Source organism: Miniopterus schreibersii, assembly GCF_964146895.1.
Source record: "Miniopterus schreibersii genome assembly, chromosome: 1".
NCBI classification, from domain to species: Eukaryota; Metazoa; Chordata; class Mammalia; order Chiroptera; family Miniopteridae; genus Miniopterus; species Miniopterus schreibersii.
This window is the reverse complement of record NC_138101.1, coordinates 122,954,811-122,976,936: the sequence shown is the minus strand read 5'-3', so window position 1 is coordinate 122,976,936 and position 22,126 is coordinate 122,954,811. Positions and strand designations below refer to the sequence as shown.

General features: G+C 38.5%; 1 protein-coding gene across 3 annotated transcripts in view; it reads right to left on the bottom strand.

Moving 5' to 3' along the window:
• The window catches only part of SLC25A21 (solute carrier family 25 member 21), a 462,844-nt gene that overhangs the window by 20,755 nt on the left and 419,963 nt on the right, over window positions 1-22,126 (bottom strand). For all 3 annotated transcript variants that reach the window (XM_081155130.1, XM_081155129.1, XM_081155131.1), the window contains exons 6-7: window positions 21,087-21,194; window positions 8,629-8,793 (exon numbers count right to left, since the gene is read on the bottom strand). In XM_081155130.1, the coding sequence (XP_081011256.1) occupies window positions 8,629-8,793; window positions 21,087-21,194 (273 nt within the window). The remainder of the gene's footprint in view (window positions 1-8,628; window positions 8,794-21,086; window positions 21,195-22,126) is intronic.

Below are 22,126 nucleotides of genomic sequence, written 5' to 3'. Positions count from 1 at the left end.
CATGTGGTCAAAAACAATTTTAATAGGCTCTATCACAGTTATTTCCATAATATTACAAATTGTCAGTTTATGCTAACAAAACACATCAATTCTGTATTTAAATCCGTCACCATCAATAGTTTGAGGCTCATTTCCTCAAGGCTATAAGCAAGAGGTGATACAGACATCAAGTCTGGATATATAAAGAAACTGCAGAAAACCCATTCTGGTAATACATTTTTTAAAGTTTCACTTCCTTTTAAATCACCCTTGATTTCAGAAAACCACTTGAAAAAGTCTCCCATGTTATCCTGATTAATAAGACATCGAATTCATAAAACACTGAATGGAGGATGGATGGGAGTATAGCTGGAGAATCCTCATCTGGCTAAACAAACAAAATGGTTCTGTGAAGGTTGTGTCCTTATGGCAACCTGAAGAGGGGCCTGGGCGAAGATGTGGAAGGCCTGCTCATTGGACCTGCTGATAACACGGCTCGGAGGGGAAGCTAGAATGATACATGAGCAGCTCAACATCAACTAAAAATTATCATCGAAAGCTCCAGCACTGGACTGAACTCACAGGATTAAATTTAATCATAATAAATACAAACTGTACAAGTTCAGGATGAGAGAATCCTGATTTGACTGCTGTTCATGTAATCTGGGATTTTAATTGACCATAAAGATTTACACATGCCAACATCTTGATGTAAAACAACACCCATTCTACCCCCTTCCAAGACCCTGACAAATACCCCAAGAATTCATCTCTGTCCTATCTTTGGCTGCATTAAGAAAGGCGTGTGTTCAGATCACAGTAAGGGTTGATCCTAGTGTACTTTGAATTGATCAACTTACAACTGCAGTATTGTGTTCAGTTCTAATGCTGACTTGGCCAAATCTGATGCATTTATAGTGGAAGGGACAGACTGCACAGAGAACCAGAAAACATTTCTGAAGAGGGATTGAGGAACTGTGAATATATTCGGAAGAAGGAACCACTCAAAAGCTCATGTATCCATACACTTAAAGAATTAGCATACAATGGTTAAGGGCGTGGGCTTTGGCATCAGATTGCCTGGGTTCAGTGTTTGGCAGGATCTACAGGAGAGGGGCACCACACTTTGATGCTCTTTCTGAAGATGCCTTCAAATCCTCCTAAAGGGCTGAGCCATGCCACCTTCACCTTTGTGTGTCTAAATCATAGGTGTTTAAGAAATTCTTTCTCTCTCCCTTATAAAGACATACTACACAAAGAACCAAGGTCTCAGAAGCAATTACAAAGGAGGTAAATTACACACAGTGGTTAAGCACCTGGTAACAACCGCAAGGCAAATGATTGCCACTCAGCATTGCCTGCCCCACCGCTGGCAGTGGTCATCATGGAAACGATGTGGTGTGTTGAAATCATAGTTGTCTCCTGGTAACTGAACAAGGAGGCAGCTTCACTGAAAGTAAACTGCCTTTTTTTAAAAAGAAATTTGCATTTTAGATATTGTAAGTTTTAGTGGGTCCAAGTCAACTAGGAGTAGAGTCAGCTCTCAGTATATACTTTTCATTTTCTCTAATCTTGGCTCCCTTTTGTTTTTTGTTCAAAAAACTTTGACAAAAGCATTTCCACCCTGCTTTCATGGCCTCATACTATTTGTCTCCCAATGAAAATACCTGCTTGTGAAGCATAAGGAAAAAATACATTCGTTTTCATTTCACAGTTATCAGAAGAATCTATTACAGTGTTTGTTTTTTCTTCATGTGAGATAATTTGGGGAAATGCTAGCTCCTTACTCCACAGAAGGTCACTAACTAAAATGAGATGGTTTAATTGATAAGCATTCTTTAAGGAATGTGGAGTATTCCCAAGATCCTATCCTTGCAGGGCTCTAGGCTTTGGAATGAAATCAAAGTCTTGTTAAAAGCTCAGCATCTAAATGTAGCCATTCAGAAAATAGCCATGAAAATTTCCTTTTCCCCCTAAGCTATCCGTTCTTTAAAGTGTTATGAAATATAAAATAATTTTAAAGGTCTTATCCACTTAGCTCAAATTATAAAATACATACAATGTCAAAATGGGTTGGGTTTAAGCATAACAGTTATCACTTGATTATTTTATACATACAAACACATATATATGTATCTATACGTATATATATATATACATACACATATACATCTCTGTTTCTCTTACCAATATTGTATATATATGTTTATTTACATGGGTAGATAATACCTTCTGAGAGTCAACTATATCACTGAGTATTATCATACAAAATGCAGAAAAGTATTAATATATCTCCTTGGGAACCCAGTAGTATTTTTCTGTTTTGGTGTGCTTTATCTATTCCTTGCCTCAATAAAGGCACTGACCCCAAGGAAAACTAACAAACCAGGTTCCCAAAACAAAGTTCTAAAGGTTGAGAAGTCAGGCCAGACACACTGAGATGCCTTGATATGGAGGTAGGAATATGATCAAGAAGCCTTTGAGCCAAGTTTATTTCACGAGATCCTACTTCTAGACTTCTTCTACAAATGAAACTTTCCCATGTCATTTAGTTCTACTTACGTAATATGTTTGTTTGACACGACCCTTCAATCAAATTCATTAAAGGGGAATCAACTGCCCGACTATTACTTGACTGAAACATTCTGGCCCAGTTACCCTCTGCAGCCTCCACTGCCTCCTTCCCCCATGGTTCACCATATACAGTTACCCTCATTCCTTGTCTTCTCGCAGCTTCCCCAAGCTTCTTTCTGCTTCAGGGGAGTCACACATCTGTTCTTCCTCTTCCTCTTGGCCTGGCTAATCCTCATTCTTGAGTCCCAGCCTAAACATCGCCCTGCCCACCATGGGCCTAGATTAGGATTCTTAGTTATGAATTTCCACAGCTTGAGAGTTGTCGTTCATGGCACTTAACATGATTGCCATGACTCAGTTCCCTGTGTAATGACTTGTTTATTGTCTGTCCCCTCTGCTAGACCATAAACCCCATTAAGGCAGAAGCAGCGCTGACACTTAGCGAGATGGTGCCCTGCACATGGCAGATGTGCCACGAATACTTTTGGGATGAATGAATAGGAGCCCACTGAGAGTCTAAAGCTACTTACACCTCATTTCCATCAACTTGGGTGGTGCCTGACTGGAAAATTTTAGCCCGGAGTTTATTTAAGAAAGTATCTGAACCTCTGCCATTCCCATATCACCCCCTCCACCCCCCGCAGGGAGTCTGTGGAAACTGCCAATGAAAGATACTGTTTTTTAAGGCAGAATCTTGTCACATGTCCTAGAATTATGTAGATAATATATACTTGTAGTTTTAACCCACTGGTCACCAGAAAGGAGAGCTGTACTCAATGAAACGTTAATGCTCTTGCCCTTCCCATTACCGGATGATTGGTAAGACCAATGATCGTGTAAGAATCAGAAAAATAAACGGTTACATGTTAAATCCTACTATGATCTAATTCTACTGAGATTCTCCTTTTCAAAATACAAAGAGCTCTGACTATGTTCTCCACTTGAACCCAAAGGTGCATTTTTCATTCAGCATAATGCGCACCTTAGGGAAGGATATAGCCCTAAATTACAAAACAAACACATTTCCTCATTCCTTCTGATAAACTGAAGTGGGTCTGGCACCACCCGCAGGCTTTCTACAGAATTTACAAAACAAAGAAAATATTAAAAATCAAAAGAAAAAACATTTGCATTTCAAAAAGGTAATCTTTTATGAATATTACCTCAGGAGAAAATAAAATATGTTTGACTTAATGCTGTCTGTAGTAAAATGACCACAGGGACAGGTCTAAATGGTTTATTAAGTAAGAAAGATTGAACATATGAAAAATTGCTCTCTCCTAGAATATTTCTAACCCACATGTGTAATTTATATCATGGCAAAATGCAACACAAAAGGTCTTTTGTTTTGGCAAAATAACCTACAAACATGCTTAATTAGGATGCAAACCAAAAGCACAGTTTATCCTGTTGACAGTCATGAGCTTTAGATAGTGATTTCTATCATTATTATTATTTTGCTTATGGCAACATATGAAAAACAGTAAATATGGATCTAGAAGACAAAGTTATTAAAGACACGCAACATTTAAATCTCATTTGTGTGTCAGCATCACAAATATTATGCTCCGACTATCCCCAACTTGGAAGGGGAATGAAAGAAATTGTGTTTTGGAATGCAAGCTTACTCCCATGGATATTTGAAAAAGATGTCAGCATTTAAGTTAATCGATATCTGTTGCTAGTGGGCTTTACTTTGAGAAGTGATGGCCTCTTTCCGGGGAAAAGGGATAATTCTTCATACTGACATTCCATTCCATTTACTGCAAGATGGAAACTAGTGCCTCCATTAAATGAGTTCCATGGCCAGTTAATGCCCAAAGCAGTCTTTCTCTATTGTAGTCAGTTATTCACGATGGGGTAGGAACAGCTGGATCCTAAATGAATCTGAGAGGTCACCATGTTCAAGCTGTTAAGCCCCAGGTTTTCCAGGGCTGTGTCTTGTAATTCTATGTTTCTATGGGGTAGAGACTAAGGACGTGAAGAGGGAGCTTCAGATTACAGGTCTGGATGAGGTACAAGAGAAATTTGGTTTTATTATCTGGATGTTCTAACTATTTTACTTATTTAAATGTTAGTAACCATTTTAAGAGGTAGCTGTGTGTGACAAAATATAAGGTAAGATGTAGAGTTAAAACATTTCATGGTTCAGGGGGAAGAGCTCTGGCCCCTGGTCTTTCCCTTCCCTGCTGTATGACCTCAGGGAAATTACTCCACCAACTCTCAGCTCTGGGCCTCAACTTCCCTTTGGTCTCCTGATCTGAAAATGGCAGTTATTGTGATGAGGATCAGGCAAAATCAGGGAGCCCACAAAAATGGTTTTAATAGTATGAAGTGGCACAGAAGGTCAGGATATTTCTGTGATAACTTGAAAAATGTATCTATGAGAGATCACCAATCTGAAGAGTTAAAGTTGAAAACTTCAGGGGTGGATATCTAACCTCAGTTATCTGGGCTTACAACCTCAAGTTTTTATTTAACTCTGTAGATATAGCCCTAGAGTTCAGTAAAATGAGAAAAAGTTAACTAGGTACTCTATTTTATGAGATTCTATTAAATTTTTCACTGATTTATTACATGCTTATTATAGAAGCTTCCCACAGCTCAGAATGGTATAAAGAAAAATTACTTTCCCTCCACTGCTGCTTGCTTTCTCCTGCCCCCGAACCCCCACGCACACTTGCACACATGCGCACACACACACACACACACACACACACAACTCCCAATTTCCCCTCCCCAGAGATAATCTTTACGGACAGTTTCTTGTAAAATCAAATACTTCAAAAATAAAAAAACACTGTAAGACAATTCATAGATTTTAAAATATATTAAATTAAAGAAAAATCTAGAACTATCCCATGCCACTCAGGGTTGGTGAAATCTCAAATTCCCTTGGAACAACGAAATGACCAATTGTTGGGTGAGGGAATTGAAACAATAACCCTGTAAACAAACTGCCCAAAGCATGTGGCTGGAGCCGGCCTATAGCAAAGATGGAACAAAGCCTTCAAGGAACAGCACCTCCTCCTCACGGTTAACAACTTGATGACGTTCTTCAACATGTTTTAATGATTATCATACCTTCCTCTTCACAAAGGATTGATTTATTATGGTTTAAATTTAAAGAATACTGGTTTCCCAGTTTTGAATCAGGCTTAGATTACAGAACACATAAAATCAATGACTTTGTTCTAGGCAAGAAAAAACATGTTCATTTAAGTGCAAAAGAAACAGTCCTGGGGAAAAATTATTCATGCAGTCCCCCATGCTAACTGTTCCGACCACCAGTTTGCCACTTCTGCTCTTTCCCTCATCCCTGTCATCAGCACCACCACAATGAACACTTTTATGGCACTATAAAATTCACAAACAACTTCACATACTATTTTTTTTAATACTCAAAACAATTTTGTCAGGAAGAAGAAACAATCTTAGCTTCTTAATTTTCAGATTTAAAGAAAAAACACCTGAAGCTCAGACCAGTGAAGTGATTGGCCCAAGCCATTCATCCTGTAAAGGTATATTTGCCCAGGTATACTGATGATTTCTAAGCGTCGACATCTCCAACTGAGATCTTCTCTCAAGCCCCAGGACCCACAATCAATACTCAACAGCTGCACTTTGGAGTTCCAAATGTGGTTAAATTCAGTTTCTAGGCTAAGCCTATAATATTCTCCTATAAACTTCTTTCTCATTCAAAGGTTTTCTTTCTCAGTGACTGACACCATTATCCTTTCAGTTGTTCAAGCCAAAAACCTAGGCATCCCCCTTAACCACCACCCCTGTTCTCAATATACATACAGACTTCATCATCACATCCAATAGAGTTTGCCTTCCGAAGATTTCCCAAATCTGTCCATTTCTTACCGTCTCCACCATGAACACTGCAGCCCAATACCCCAGCATCTCACATTGAAATCATTTCCATGTCACACCCTTCCTTTCCCTCACCACCCCCACTCCACTCATTTTCCATGCTGCAGCCAGAGTGATCAGGTAATTCCTCTGCTTAAAATCTTTTGTTGGCTTCCCAGTGCTCTTCAGATAAAGAAAAGAATCCTTAGTGTGGACAGTGAGGGCCAGTATGATCTCATTCCTGTGAACTGGCAAGATGAATAAGCTCTTTCCACAGTTTCAGAATACCATGATGTTGTTTAAAAAATGAATGTTTAAGCTCCTGTTTTTTTAAATAATGTACAACATTTTAATAAGTTAAGTGCATTGATTAATTGTAGGATGAAGTTTGCATGTGTGGCTATTCTTAAGCATTAGCAATATATGATCATATATAAATCTTATTGATCTTTCTGAATTTGTTAAAAAATATAACCAGGTTCATTATAACATATGCATTAATATACATGCACAAATCTATGTAATAAAGCATACTGGGTGGGGCAAAAATAGATTTATAGTTGTGAGTATGCAAACACAGTTTATTCTCATATTATTTATTAATTATTATATTATTTTCCATATGAATAACTGTAAACCTACTTTTGCCTCACCCTGTATGCTTATATAATATACATAAATAATTTATATAATTCATTTCATTGTGTATAATTTCTATCTGTTTCAAGCTTTTGGATAACTGGAGAAAGGGAGGCCAAGACACTTCACCCTTGTTGTATGGATTATGCATCTCAGAGTCTAAAAGACAGGGTCAGCTTCATGGGTGTGTGACTTGAGCAGTCACCAGGGCCTATTCTAAGAAGAGCCCCATGCTTGGTTTATTGCTCTGCCACTGCTGTCTTGAAATTCTTAATTTTTGAACAAGGGATCTCACATTTTTGTTTTGCCCTGGGCCTCACATTGTTTAACCTATTCCAACTAAAATTCTTTAGAAGAATTTTAAGAGTTGAAGTCTTTCACATCATCCAGGACCAAGTGTTCATTGCACTCGATTTCTGTGTTTCATGAACTCAACAGGAGAAGAGCTCTGAGGACCACCAGAGTCAGAATTGTCAGTCAGTGGGAGGATCTATATATATTGTGGCCAATGATAGATTTCAGACCAACAAAACATAAGCTTCTACTCAATAAATGAGATTTCCAAATACAGTGAAACCTGGTTAACAACTTTGGCTAGTGAGTGAGGTAATGACAACAGATGGTTAACACAGAACATGCCTGGGGTTCAGCTGTTCTCATACTTGCGATAGGTCTTGGCCTAGAATATGGGGGTAGCTGGGCAAAGATAGGTATAAATAACTTCACTGAAGGGTCTGGCAATAGCCACATTAGAAATGCTTTTATGGCTTATAAAAAGTCCTTCAGTACTTTTGTACTAAGCGAAATGAAAAGCTGAAGCCCTGTGGGAAACTGCCTGCACGTGAAAAACGTTTCCCCAACTGCTGCTCCCAGGACCGCAATTTTCATTGTAAGCAAGTGACAGGATGGTGGAGGAAGTCTGGATGAAAGCTCAGATGCTCATTTTAAAGCATATCGTGTGCTACTTTTACCTTCTAGAAGTTGAAAGGCTGCTTGCATTTGTAAGTTACCATTTGAAAAATAATAGTAATTATTATTATTTTGCTTCAAGAGCAAATGATTCTAGAAGAGCTCATTTACTGCTTGTCCTAATGAACTTTGGCAAATCTAAAAATTAATATCTAGGTAAGATTTCAATTTTAGGCTGACAATTTTCCTCATGAGTTCCGAATTTATTTAGGACATAAAAAATTTAAACTTTCTGAGAAAGTTATGCTTTTGAGATAACAATGAAGTCATAACATCGTTTCTAAAAATTCCCAGTAGTGATAAATGGGAAGCATTCAAGTGTAATGGCACATTCAGGTATAATGTAATTGGTATCAGCCTTGGGTTCAAGTCTCTGCTTTGCTACTTACTGTGTGACCCTGGGGCAAATGACTTGATCTTTCTAAGCTTTACTTTTCCAAATTCAGAGCAGGATAAGAACACAATGAATAAGGCTGGAGTGAGGGTCAGGTTATACAACTGATGTCAGTGTTCGGCATGGGGACCGGGACTTGGTAAACACTCTACAAATGGAGCTATCAGCATTGATAAGATTTTTCCCTCCAGGATTTTAATCTATTAAGTAGTTACCTTATTGACAGGAATAATGTTTTTGACATTGAAGTAGAAGCCAAAATAAACCATGTTGAAAACTCCATGACGTCCCAAAGTTGCTGTAAATCCTTTGTTGAGGCCCTGGAGTCCCAAACCTTCCTTCTTAATGATGTGTCTTGCGTAGCTCATAGTGGATGGTTGCTGCAGGAGACAGGGGCAAAGCCAGAAAGATCATCTTTGGGAATGTGAAATAGAGTACATTACTATTTAGCTACCCTTCAAGCCAGAATTATTAGGGACTTCTTTTTCCAAAAATGAACAATCAGGTCTAAATCCATGCTTTTAAAATTAGGAAACCCCAAAAGTAAACAAAATTGCATGCATAACAACAGGCCTTAAAGGGAAGATTGTTGGCAAAGAGAGACATCTTTGGTGGAATTAGTGAAACTAATGTCATGTAATAATTACCACCACTTTCAACATGTTAATAGTTGCATCCAGTTCTGGATTATCCACACTAATGGAGAGGATTAGCCATATGGATACTGGTAATCCATAACTGTGTATAATCCAAAAGGAATTTATATTTGGTTCCTGAATTCAGTGTATTTACCTTTCTAATTCTGTTTTCTAAAGTGAACGTTACATTGCCTCAGTAGTTTAAACAGGTGCTAGGCTAGAAATTGGGCATGGATAAAAAGCAGTTGATTGTAGACTCCCTCCAGAGGGTGGGTAATCAGTGTGTGTATTACTTGCTGTGATAAATGATAAATCAATGGTGTTGGGAGTACTGGGTTACCTTTAATTTACTCCTTTCCAGTCCTCTGATTGATTACCCAAGGTTGAAATACCTTGACTGCTGGAATCCAGTCTATTGCTATTTCTGGAACATGAGGTTTATAGTCCATTACAATACAATTACAGCAACTTATATGTTGTTGGTTTTTTTTTTAAAGGTTGTTTCTTTTTTGGAGGTACAGTACAAAGGATATCTCTTCTTGTTAAATTTTCAACAGTAAATAGAAAAAATATCCAGTATTTATTTTTTTGCACATAAGGCAAGCGGCTGGCGTGACATTTGTTTGCTATTTGACTGGAGCAGGTTGCTGGAGTGGTCCCGGCACTCTGATGTGCTTTCTGACTAAAGTGTTTTCTTATCATGTGCAATTAAAGCTGCATCAGCAGAACAGAATAGTACAAATCCAATTATGGCTTTTCATCTCACTTGTATTTATAGCTATGTCATTAACATGATACATTAAATGAGTTTGTTTATATAGTAAATCCCATAGTTTTTACTCATAAATGTTTTTAAAACTCTAGTTACAACTTTACACTCAACTTCATCTTTTCATTTTAGAGGATTAATTATAATAAATTATATTGAGCTTAAGGAAATCCTTTTGGTAACATGAAAAAAATCACATGAGAATGTATCTTAAAAAAACAAAAGACATTTCATATAGGAGAACCAAAAATTCTCAGAGGGCTAGAGTTCGTTCTGTTTTATAAAATGGGACTTTTTTGTTTGTGTTCTGGCACATTGACTATCAACCCAAATTGTTTATTTTGGTTTTCAAAATAGACTTGAGGACAAGTTGAGCAGAAGTTCATTTCTGTTGGAGATACCCTGGAAGTGCTGAGTGAATTGCTAGGCACTGCTCTCTCACCCTGAGGAAGGTGACCTACAGGGCAGCGGAAAGGAGAGGTGACGGTTCTCCTGGGCCTGGCAGGAACAGGGAGGAAGTGAGGCTCCCTGGGTCTAGTCTGACCAACGGTGATGCTTCCTGCATCTAGCCCAAGCTTTCTCTCCCTCCTCACCCACTCTGAGGCCTCGATGTTCATGAAGACGAGAACTCAGAGGCCAACTAGATTCTAGGGCAACAGAGGAACCAACAGCTTTGAATGAAAGTGCAGATTAACATAGCTCTCTTTAAATGAAACAGATCTAAAGATGTTTCTACTGTTTAAAAATCCTACTGTGCTAAATTATCAGAATTAAAAAACAAGACTTCTATTGGCTAGATCTTGGTGAAGATGAACAAATATTCAAGTGACATGTACTGATGCCCTACTGTCTGATTTTCACTGGCTTGGGTGTTAGGTGAGTACAAAAAAGTATACATAGCACATGGATTTTGAACTCAAGTGACTTGTTGAGTTTGAATTCTAGTTATGAATCATTAAGTAAGTCAAAGGGTAGTACAGTAGCTAGAAGTAGGGGACCAGAGCCAGGCATCCCCAAGTCTGAGTCTTAGCAGTACCACTTGCTAGCTCAGACAATTATTTCACCCTCTGATTTAGCTTCCGTTTACTCATCTGTGAAATAATGATAATAATACTATCTTTTTCATAAGATAAGTAAGTCAATGAACTCTGTCTTGTGTAAGGATTCACTGTATGCTAGCTGTTAATAATAGCAATTATGCTTATAAAAATGTAGTTATAATAATTAAATAACAGGTAATGACAATCAAAAGGTGGAGGCTGACTCAAAGGAGAAGGACATGAATAACCTCTTCCTTCTCATTCCTTCTGACTATCCTTTCCCTTGTCCAAAACCCAGAACCCTTGAGACAAAGTGCAAAAGAAATGCAACCAGATGCAAATCACAAGCCTGTTTCCTCTGAGGCTCACCCAAATACAACCCCTGGGCTAGAGATTTCCGAGCAGTAGATCCTCTTTCCTATCCTTCAGCAAGAATCAGGGGCAAGAACTCTTGCTGATAAGTTTATGGACTGTAGAAGCAAGGCCACACAGAAGCAAAGGCTGGGAATGGAAAAACACACTAACTGGGCCTCTGTCTCACACAGTTTACAGCTCAGAGAGCACATTCACGGTATGTTACCAGGTACCTGGAACACAGTAAGTGCTCATCAATATTATCTATTATCATAGATTCTTAGTACCTTACATATAGCACCTTATTTAATCGTCTCAGCAAGTGTGTGAGGTAAGTATTATCATTACCCCCATCTGACAGATTAGGAAACTAAGGTAAAGTTACTGGCCAAAGATCACAGAGTGAGTGGTGGTATCAAGCCCATGACTCCAAGTTCTTATTTTTATATTCTGTACAGTTCTGCCATCCTACCATGATTACTTCTCTCAAAAACCTGTAAGGTGGGCAGCAGGTATATTTTCCTCATTTTGCAGGTGAGGAAACCAAGGATTGTTAAGTAATATTCCTAAAGTGAAAACACTGGTAAATGGCTTAACCATATTTCTGCTTTTCATCCAGTGCTGTTCACATTCTGTGGACTCATTCTTGTTATACATACGCAGTAAGATTTTCAGTTTGATAATCCAACTCCTACAGGTAAGAGATACATAATAACACAAATACATTTTTTCTGACAACTTGGGGCCTTGAAATTAAGGAAAACTTAAACTCTCATTCCCATAAAAATTAGAAGTGTGCTTTTTGCTTCATTCAGGGATGTTGCATCACACACATGTAAACAAATATTTAATTAGAAAGGCAAAACATGACTTCCATTAGGATGCTTAAATAGGAAAATATAGAATCATTTTGACTAGATCTCTGTAAACACAAGGAATTTTACTAAACTTATTTGATTACTGGGCTTCCATTTCAAAACCAAATGGTGACTGATTAGCATCATCAGCCAAATGATTCCAATACTATCCAACCCAGCAGGTCACCCACAGTTTGGTTTCCTTCCAATATTTAGATTGACTCCAATTTTCATATTTACTTACCAATTGTGGGCCAAATGGCATTCTAGCTTTCCTACTTGTACCTTTTGTTGACTGCACCAGAACTGCACACATGGAAGAGTAGTGGGCTGGAATGTAGCTAATATTGTGATACCATACTGCTTTCCACATTGGTCCTAGAAAATGCAGTTCATTGGTCCCTGCCAGAAGTATTTCCATTTGAAGGAACTCAAGGTCTTCTTTAACTTTGATTTCTGCTATTGCCAACTGCTAATTCTGAGAACTCCCTGTTCTTTCCATGCTTCATTTATTCAATAACATCTATTGAGTGCCTCCTAAGGTGTCATACACTGTGCTAAGTGTCCAGTACAGTACTTTGCTCATATTCTAGAAATGTAAACGTTTTTGCTTTGATTTTTATTTGGAGAGATGTGCTGATAATTTTTATATCAACTCATGAGAATATTCCATGATAATTATGAAATATGAAATCAAATTTCTGTTTTAAAAGTCCTTAAGTAGCTTAATGGAAAGAGAAGATGCTTTGCCTATACAATGCTCCCAGGCACCACTCTGGGGCACTGATTCCTTACTCTCTGAGGCCAGTATTACCAACAAATCACTGAGATGACTTATGGCAGCTTAAGCTATTTTTTCTGGAGTTATTCCATACAACGACTGACTGTAGCTGGCTCTGGTTAGTTGGTGAGATCAGAGACAGAGGTTTTAGGTGGTGGATGCTGTTCCCCAGGTAAATAGCTATCAGAGAGTGGCTAGTAGTTCAGGTGAGGGGGGCTGTGTCAGTGGGTTTCTCAGTCCCTAAAGCCAAGGAAGAGCTCTTGGCCACCTTGTCAAAACAGCACGTTCTACATTTGCTCCTTTACTGCTTCCTAAGGCAAGGTGAATCTTGTTGCATTTTAGAGCCAACAGAATAAGAGTGTTGCACTGGATTTCATCACATGGCTGAAAAGCAAACCATATGAGACCTTTATACAATGAAGTGAGTATCCATATCCAGGTCTTCAGAAAAACACTGCTTTGTTAAAACGTGAAGACCCAACTGCTACATTTAGGTAGGAAAATACCCTTGCTCTCCAGGAGATAGATAATCACTTATGCTTTTCATTACTTAAATGGAGTCTTCAAGCATTTTCATAAATTTGAAAAGAAAAAAGAAAAACCTTGAGGACAAAATGTAAGTGAAAGGAAAGGAATCAGGCTGAAAAATCCCACATTCACAAGTTCTGTTAGTTTAGATACTTCACTAATTCATCATTACAGTTTATTTGAATAGGACACGATTATAGACTAAAAGACACCAAAAATATCATTATATTGTATTTAGAGTTTTACATTGGATAGAGAGGTCTATTTTAAAACAACCTGTGAGTGAAGAATGCTTTGCTGTAAACAAATTCTCCCAGATGCTGAGTCACGAGCTACATTACCACCAAGTTGATGCCAAATAATCCTCCCTGGAGGAGCAGGGGGCCCTCTGGGTGGCAGGACACTGACACTGTGTACTATCGACAGAGCAAGGGAGGTGGTGACCTTAGCACAAGGGAAACAGCTAAGAGGAAACTGACGACATGGCTGCTTTTTCCTGGGTCCAGAAACACTTTTTCGATTTTTCCTTAAACTTTTTAATTAACCGCATTTCTTAATCCTAATGAAAGCAGTGTGGTTGACTAGAAAGAAATCTCTATGTTCATGCCCAGTTTCTTAGAGCCATTAACTTTATTGGGCTAGATTTTCCCTATCAATAAAGTAGAGATAAAGCCACCTCATAGGGACAATGGGAGGATTTGAAATATCATGTGTGTCTGAGCAGTTACCAGAGCAATGGGATTAGAGGGAAGTGTTGGCAGAAATCATCAATTATTTTTCATTAGATAGCTCTGTATTGTGAAAAACAACAACACCCATGTACTACTTTTGTAATTTACAGAATTGCATGCGTTTTCTAAAAAAATCAAATAGCAGAAAAAAACATGTAAGGCATGTTGCATAGTATCTGGCATGTAGTAGATGTTCTGTAAATGGTAGCGATTATCATCACTTCAAAGTCTCAATTCTGAAAGCAAAAATCTAGGGTTCCTGGCACAGCTGAATGAAAGACTGAAGTCTATTTTCTGTAAATGATAATAGAGAGGCAACTTGGCTGCTGCCTCAGGTATTGTTGAAAGATAACTATAGGAATGGATTCATATACATAATTCACTTTTCTGCCCACAAGAATCATAGACTGGAAAGAAATAATTTATGTCCTGAACAGTTTCCAGGCAGTGTTTCACATAGTAATGCAGGAAAAATTTGAATTTAACTCAATACATCATTCATGAATGTTTACATGCCCTTGAAGCTGGCTTTTCACACTATCTGTAAACAGAGCCACATACTCTCTATATAACTCAACTTCATCTTCTTTCTTTTTTAAAAAAAAAATGTTTTTACTGACTTTAGAGAGAGAGGGAGGGAGAGGGAGAGAAAGAGACATCGATGAGTAGAAATATCAACATCGATTGGCTGCTTCCTGCATGCCCCTTCCTGGGGATTGAGCCCAAAATCCGGACATGTGCCCTGACCAGGAATCAAACCTGTGCCACCTCTTGGTGCATGGGTCGATGCTCAACCACTGAGCCATACAGACTGGGCTGAACTTCATCTTCTTGAAAGAGATTATCACAAAATACAGTCCTTTTATTCACTTTATGTTGACTCTACATAATATATCTAAGTTTAAACATTTGTTAATTGCCTATGGAGGAAATAATCACTAAGCTTTGTGATATCATATATGATCCAATTGGTTTCTATTAGATTATTAAGCTCCCAGGATAAAGTGTTTAGAACTATATTTATTGCTATTATCCAAAATTAGATGAAAAAGTCCCTACGTTTAAAGATTCCACAATCAATGACACATTTGCTCTCTAGTCATTGATCCTTAAAATTATAATCAAAGAGCATATGCAGAAGACTCATTATTCCTTTCTTGGGCTGAACATCTTTCAAAACTAAGTAGAGGCCAAAGAGGCTTTTGCAATTTCCTAAAGGTTTAGTTTCATGTTTGGGGGTGAGAATGATTATATTCATATGTAATGCAGATAAAAATGACAGACTAGAAGGAAAACCTGTGCCCCCTCCACACATCAGAAGCGAATCCTATAGACCTCAAGGGAAGGAAAACATAACCCGTTAGCCAAATAATAACTTTGAAGTAGATTTCAAAGTAGAGAGAAAAACTGGGAAACAATTCATACAAGATTTTGCTCCTGGGGAGAAATTCACATTTTCCAGGCTAGCAGAGAGCATGCCAGCCAAATATTGCTTGGCTTTGCACAACTGATATGAGGCTTCCGGTTCTTATAAATATACAAATAAAACACTGTCCATCCATTTGAGAGGGGAGAAAGTTCCTATAAGGACAATAAGCTACAAAGTCACACTTTGGGCAAGAATGGATGTGCAAACCATCTCCAATGGAGAAATCCTCTGGCTAGTCCTAAACCAAAAAGACTACAAACCAGAACAACACTTTCCTTGGGTTTAGTTTGAAGGACAGGGAGAATTTGGGTCTATCAGGAATTTATCTGAACATGTTTTTACACCCACCAAACCAAACCAGAGCATGACAAAGCTATGATTGCTCTGCTCCCCACAGAAGGTCAAGCATATTTAAGTTACAGGCTAGTTTTCGTTCTTTCTTTTCTTTTTTTGGAGACTGGTTTTCTATATTCTCTGTGAATTTTAAGATGCTGGCCAAGATTCTGGTATTAGAATTGAAGGAAGTGTGGCAGGGCTCATAGTCTTTGACTGATATGGTGGCAATTTAAAAAGGGGAGAAGAGACAAGCACATCTATTGATATACTTTATACAGAAGCTGGGAGAATATGAGAGAAGTCTTAGAAACCAAATTGACCACAATTTCCTTTAAATTTTTAGAACAGTTTACAGCTAACCTGGGTGGGAAGACATATTTTATGGATAACATACTTCTGACTGGCTAGAGAATCAATCCTAGGTGACAGAGGGGAGAACCCAGGCAGCTGGAGCCAGCAGAGTACCTGTCATTCCTGGGAAATCCTGATGGGAACTGCACTTGGGGCTCTGCTCTCAGCCAGTAATGCCCTTGAACCCCAGCTGGGGGCCCCTGTTCTGGATCGCATGCTTCAGAGGGCCCCATTCTGGCTGACTGTCAGCCATGCTCTCCCCACAGGGACAAGGGGGCCATCTACTTACATCCCCAACCTCCTCTAGACCACACTCTGCACACCCTGGCCCGTGGCAGTTCTTTGCTCCTACTTCATCCCTCTGCGTTGCCTCTGAGACTTGAGTGTAATGTTAAGTGTAATGTTGACTACTGTTGCCTTAGCCTGTCTTCCACGGAAGAGCCTTTCTCAACGACAGCAACTTCTTAGGAAATTTTCATGTCTGAAGGACCAGTTTGTGACTCACCTCCTTAGGCTGACAAAATAGGAAAAGCCACAGTTACTATGCAGCATCCAGGGTGGTTCACACCTAGGAGGGTGAGACATGCTGCCTGAGAAACTCACTGTATTGGCAGAACAAGAGTATTCTACCTGCAAAATAAGCCTCTGGGGAATCTGCTCTGCTTTTCTTAAAGGTGTTGTCAAACCATCATTCTGCGGCTGCCCATCTGGTTCATGTTCCACCGCAGCTGGTAGCTGCAATCCACTGAAAAGGCTGAAAATGAGCTTCATTCACAACCTCCATGGGAAGTGACTAAAGAGGCTTCATCAAGAACCCACAATAACTTTATAGGACTATTCCAGAGGAAGACTATCTCAATTGTGGTAGAACTCATTCCAGAGTGACTTCAAATGCTTTTAGTTTCATCTCTAACTTCTGCTGCTATATGCTAGTTATTTACAGTAAGCAGATACCCAGATACTATTGTTAATGACAGTGGACCTGCTCTTAGTTTAAAGATATTGTCAACAGGCATTGGAACTAGGCTGCCAGGTCTCAGGCTCTGATAAAGAATTCAGCCTAATGGATCCTATTGGCATCTGAGAATGACCTAAAGAAAAAGACTGACCATTGTTCAGTAAGCTATTTTCATGCCACACTGGTGCCAGCTGTGACTGCTCAGTATTAATTGGGGCAATAATTCAAGATACACCTGTCTCTACTTGAACTTAATGATTTAGAAGATCAACTTGCATCTAAAAATAGTTATCTTTGGTTGAGTGCCTACCTTGTACCAGGTGCTGTGTTAAGACCTTTGTATATATCATCACATTTAAATTTGCAGAAAAAGCATGTTGTAATAATAACTACTAACACAATAAACCATCACTGTATGTCAGACTGTATTGACAGCTTTACATATATATCCTGTTGAACCCTCATTACACCATTTGGTGTGGCTATTACTATCATTTTTTCCTAACAATAGAGGAACCTGGTTGAGTCCTAAGATGGGCCAGCAAGTCATTCTCCCCTCCCACTGCTCCCCATCATCTGGGAAGGTTCTCCCTCAGGGCAGGCTTGATCCTGACAGAGCCATTAGAACATTTCTTTTGGATTACTTACTTTTCTTTTTACTATTCTGTACTTTCTAAATCTTTTATGATGAACAACTGTTACTTTTTAGAGTAAATGTTCGCAGAATACTTGATATGTTCTCATGTTAAACATTCAACTACACAAAGCCATTCCCTTAAATTCTTGCCTCCCTCTCTTGGACTCCAATCTGCTTTGTAGAGGTAACCAGTGAGGAGTTTGTATTAATTCTCCTAGACATGCATTTTCCTATAAGGACGTCACTACCCACATGTGGCGCTTCAGCACTTGAAATGTTCTAGTTCAAATTCAAATGCGCTCATAAGCATAAAATACACATGAAACTTAAAGACTAAGTATGAAAATAGAGTGTAAATTATCTCATATAATTTTAGAGTGATTACATGTTGAAATGATACTTTTAATATATTGGATTAAATAAAATACAGTATTATATTAATTTCATCTGTTTCCTTTTGCTTTTTTAATATAAATATTAGAAAACATGGCTCACATGACATTTCTATTGGATAGCAGTGTTCTGAATCATTTTAGTACATTTATACACCTATATGTATACACAGAAATACATAGTTTTTTGGTGTTTTCTAACATAAATATGCATTACCTTTACACTTGAATTCAAACTTTTTTCTTAAAAAAAAGAAGTATAATTTTTAAATGCATTGGGCATGAAATTAATTCCTTCCTCTTCTCCTTCTCCAATCCCACCCCCACCCTCATGCCTCTTGACAACCTGCAGAGCCTCAGAGTGAAGAAAGCAGCAATTGTTCTTGGCCATACAAATGCTGAAGTGAGCACACCTAATATTTGGATGAATTCAACACAGGTTCGGATTAACAAAAGGGTATCTCCTTGTTGGATAAAAGAAAGTGCTGGTTGGTGAAGGAAGGTTTTGGAGTTAATGGGCCCCAGACAAAAGACACAGGAAATGGCTGCATTGCCAAAAGTGACGGGTAGTTTTAAGTAACTAGATCCAAATTTGCTCTTCTTTTTTTTTTTTTAATTAAAAAAAATGTTTTTATTGATTTTAGAGAGAGGAAGGGAGAGGGAGAGAGATAGAAACATCAATGATGAGAGAGTCATTGATCAGTTGCCTCCTGCATACCTCCGACTGGGGATGGAGCCCGCAACCCGGATATGTGCCCTGAACAGGAATTGAACTGTGATCTCCTGGATCATAGGTCGATGCTTAACCACTAAGCCACACCAGCCGGGCCAAATTTGCTCTTCTTACTGAGTCATCTCTTTCAGATACTGTTTGCAATAGGCATAGTCCCAGTACTTTATGTTGGGTGACTATGTACTACTAATTACTTTCAATTTGATCAGTGTTGCCTGTAAGTGCCACCTCAGTTCAGCTGCTGAGTCCTGATAGATGCTGACATGTGTGACCTATGTGATCCCTACTTTGCTGATGTTTGACTAGTTGAAGTAATATTGCAAATATTTTACAATGCACCCAGTAGCTTTTACTTTGTCTAAGTAAATATCTGACAACGAATCCAGTTCAGTGAATTATGCAAAAGAAATGATCCCAAACAAGTGCCCCTTTCTTCTCCACTCAAAACATGGCTGCATACACATAAACAATTTACACAGACTGCACTCGTGTAACTGAGCAGGGAGCACACACATGCAGCATTCTCGTGCTGGGCTGGAAGGCTGTTTACCATGTTCTAGCAAGGCCTTCACACATGCAAAACATTAACAGCTCTTACTTGGCCTCAGCGTAGAACCTCGTTGAGGGCAGAGGAGAGAAAAGACGTTAGGTATGAGCAGAGGTGCTGTGATAACATTACTTCCATCCCTGTGAGTGCTCCTTGGTGCCATGTGCCACTTGTGGCCCTTGGTTACCTGCTGCCTTGATAAAGGACTGCAGTTGGAGGCATGTTTATTGTTTTCTCATTGCGGCTCTAAGACAAGCTTCCCAATAGGTAAAATGAGGAATTGGATGGGGAATTCCAAAATTTACTTCTAGCTGGTAATTCTCCCAGTCTATCAAATCAAATTTTTCTTGAGCAGGTTCCACGGGAGCCGTTTTAAATGCTCCACATTGCTAGGGCATTTGAAAGGTGTCTCTTTCATTTCCTCCTATCCCTCACCATCTTTTTTTCACCCTTCAAGGAAGAATAGAAAGAAGGCAAAACAGAAACAAAGACTAGAGTAATACAGGGATTTCCAACCTTTGCTGAAGCGCCATGTATCACTGCAATTAAGACGTCGTTTGAAACTTGAAAAAAATCTCCCTTAATTAGGATTGACTTCATCTGAGTGGATACCATCTGCTGTAGGGGGCCAACCCTGTCCTTCTCGGGCCTTGGTAGCTACAGGTGAGGAGGGCCCCTCTCCTTTCCCACACCTCTGCTCAAGAAGCTGACAGGGAGCTCTCACGCAGTATCAGCAGGCAGGAAGCGAGGTGGGGGCAAGGGGGTCTCCACCCACTAGCAGCTGCCTAAGTAGTAGGCAGGGGGATTTTTCTACAGAGAGATTCAGGCCAGCAGATACTTCAAACCAATTTAAACCACATGCTGCCCAGTTGTGGAATGAAATGAAAATGCTAAGGAAGGACCTGGAATACCAATCCCCTTATTTTTGCTCTGCCGGTGCTTGGCACCCAGAAGAATCAAGCAAGAGCAGTTGGACTCGATGGGTTAACAGAATGATTAGGCAACTGAAAGGAAGTGAAGGCAGCGCACACCTAGGGAAGCTGTCTTCACGCAACATCATGCACCAGCGATTCAGTGTCAAGACCCGTTACTGTCCGAGTGGTGATGTCTACACAGGTTTAGTAACTTGCTCATTCGGATTTAACCGAAAGACAAGCTTGACAGATTATCAGAACCTTTGAAGGAGGGCTGTGGGTGGAGTAGGGAAAAGGGTGAGGTAATTTTTAAAATGACTTCATAAATTTTTTTAGAAACACAATAATATCATCTCGGTGGTTTTTGCTATAGTCTATTCTAGTATAATGTGAAATATAAGTGTTGCCAAATGTAGGGAAAACATTTACAAATAAATCATTATAGATTACATTGAAACTCTAAAAATGTGTAAACATGTGTTTGTCCATCAGACTTTAGTGCATTTTTGTTAACATTTTCCTTGTGGGAGAAATCTGATTTTTTCTTATGCTACTTCTTTAGCAATAAATTTATGTAACTTAGCACGTGAATAAGAGCTAGATTCATAATGTTTTATATATATACTTAGAAATATTTTTTTACATTCTCTCAACAATAGGAAAACCTTAAATGATTACCTCTTTAAATGTGTTCCGATTGGCTTGCAAGCCAACTTTTACTACCTCAAAAGGGTTAACCACAATGGCTTCTGTTAGTCCAGACCCCAATCCAGCAATGGCAAATGTCTAGAAAAATAAAATCAACCAATACTTTAAGACAAGTTATCATATGCACTGGGTTAAGCATCCTACTCAGAACAATGTGTAACTGAATGTTATGATGAGAATGGAGAAACTTACATAAATGCACCATATACCATTACTAAACAGCTTTGGTTCTTGATTAGATGCTGACAATTCAAGAAGAAGAAATTACAGAAGCTGAAAACCACATCCTAACAATTCAAAATAAAATGTCAAAGCCCCATCAACAATGACTTTTTCCTTTAATGAAAAAAAAGGTTGTTATACTGATCTAAGGTGAATACTAAAACATCTGCACATGTAACAATTAAAAGAGAGCTTGACTTCTAAAAGGAGAGCTTCATTTTAAAATAGCTACTTAAATACATTTATTGAGCAGATTAAAAAATTCAAGGAGCAGAACCACAGATAAAGAGTTTATTAAAAGTGAAATTTCAGGTAACTAAACAGTATAATGGAAAACGTTTAATTTTATAGCTGTATTCTTAGAGTCACTATTCTAGACTATTATCAAATACAAATTCATTTTTTATTCATCCTTTCCCTATTTTAAAAAACTAATAATCACCCTATTTTTCTAGACCTAGAAGCCAAGGAATGAGAGCGGAAATGGTGAGGTTCTGAAGGCCTCAACGAAAATCTAGAACATTTATCAGTCACTTATTTGCTATCTGTTAAGAATTTCTGCACTGGGAAAGAACAACTTTCTAGAATTTTTCTCTAAGTAAACACTTAAGGTTTTTCAGAAAATCTGTATAAAAAATAACCACAATGATTAACACACACACACACACACACAGAGCAGGAAAACAAAATGAAACAAAGCCTCGAACCTGAAAAACAGATGCTTAAAAAAAATAATAATTCTTTAGTGCTGAAGCTCTAATTCTAGGAGAAGAGGTAGTACTATATGC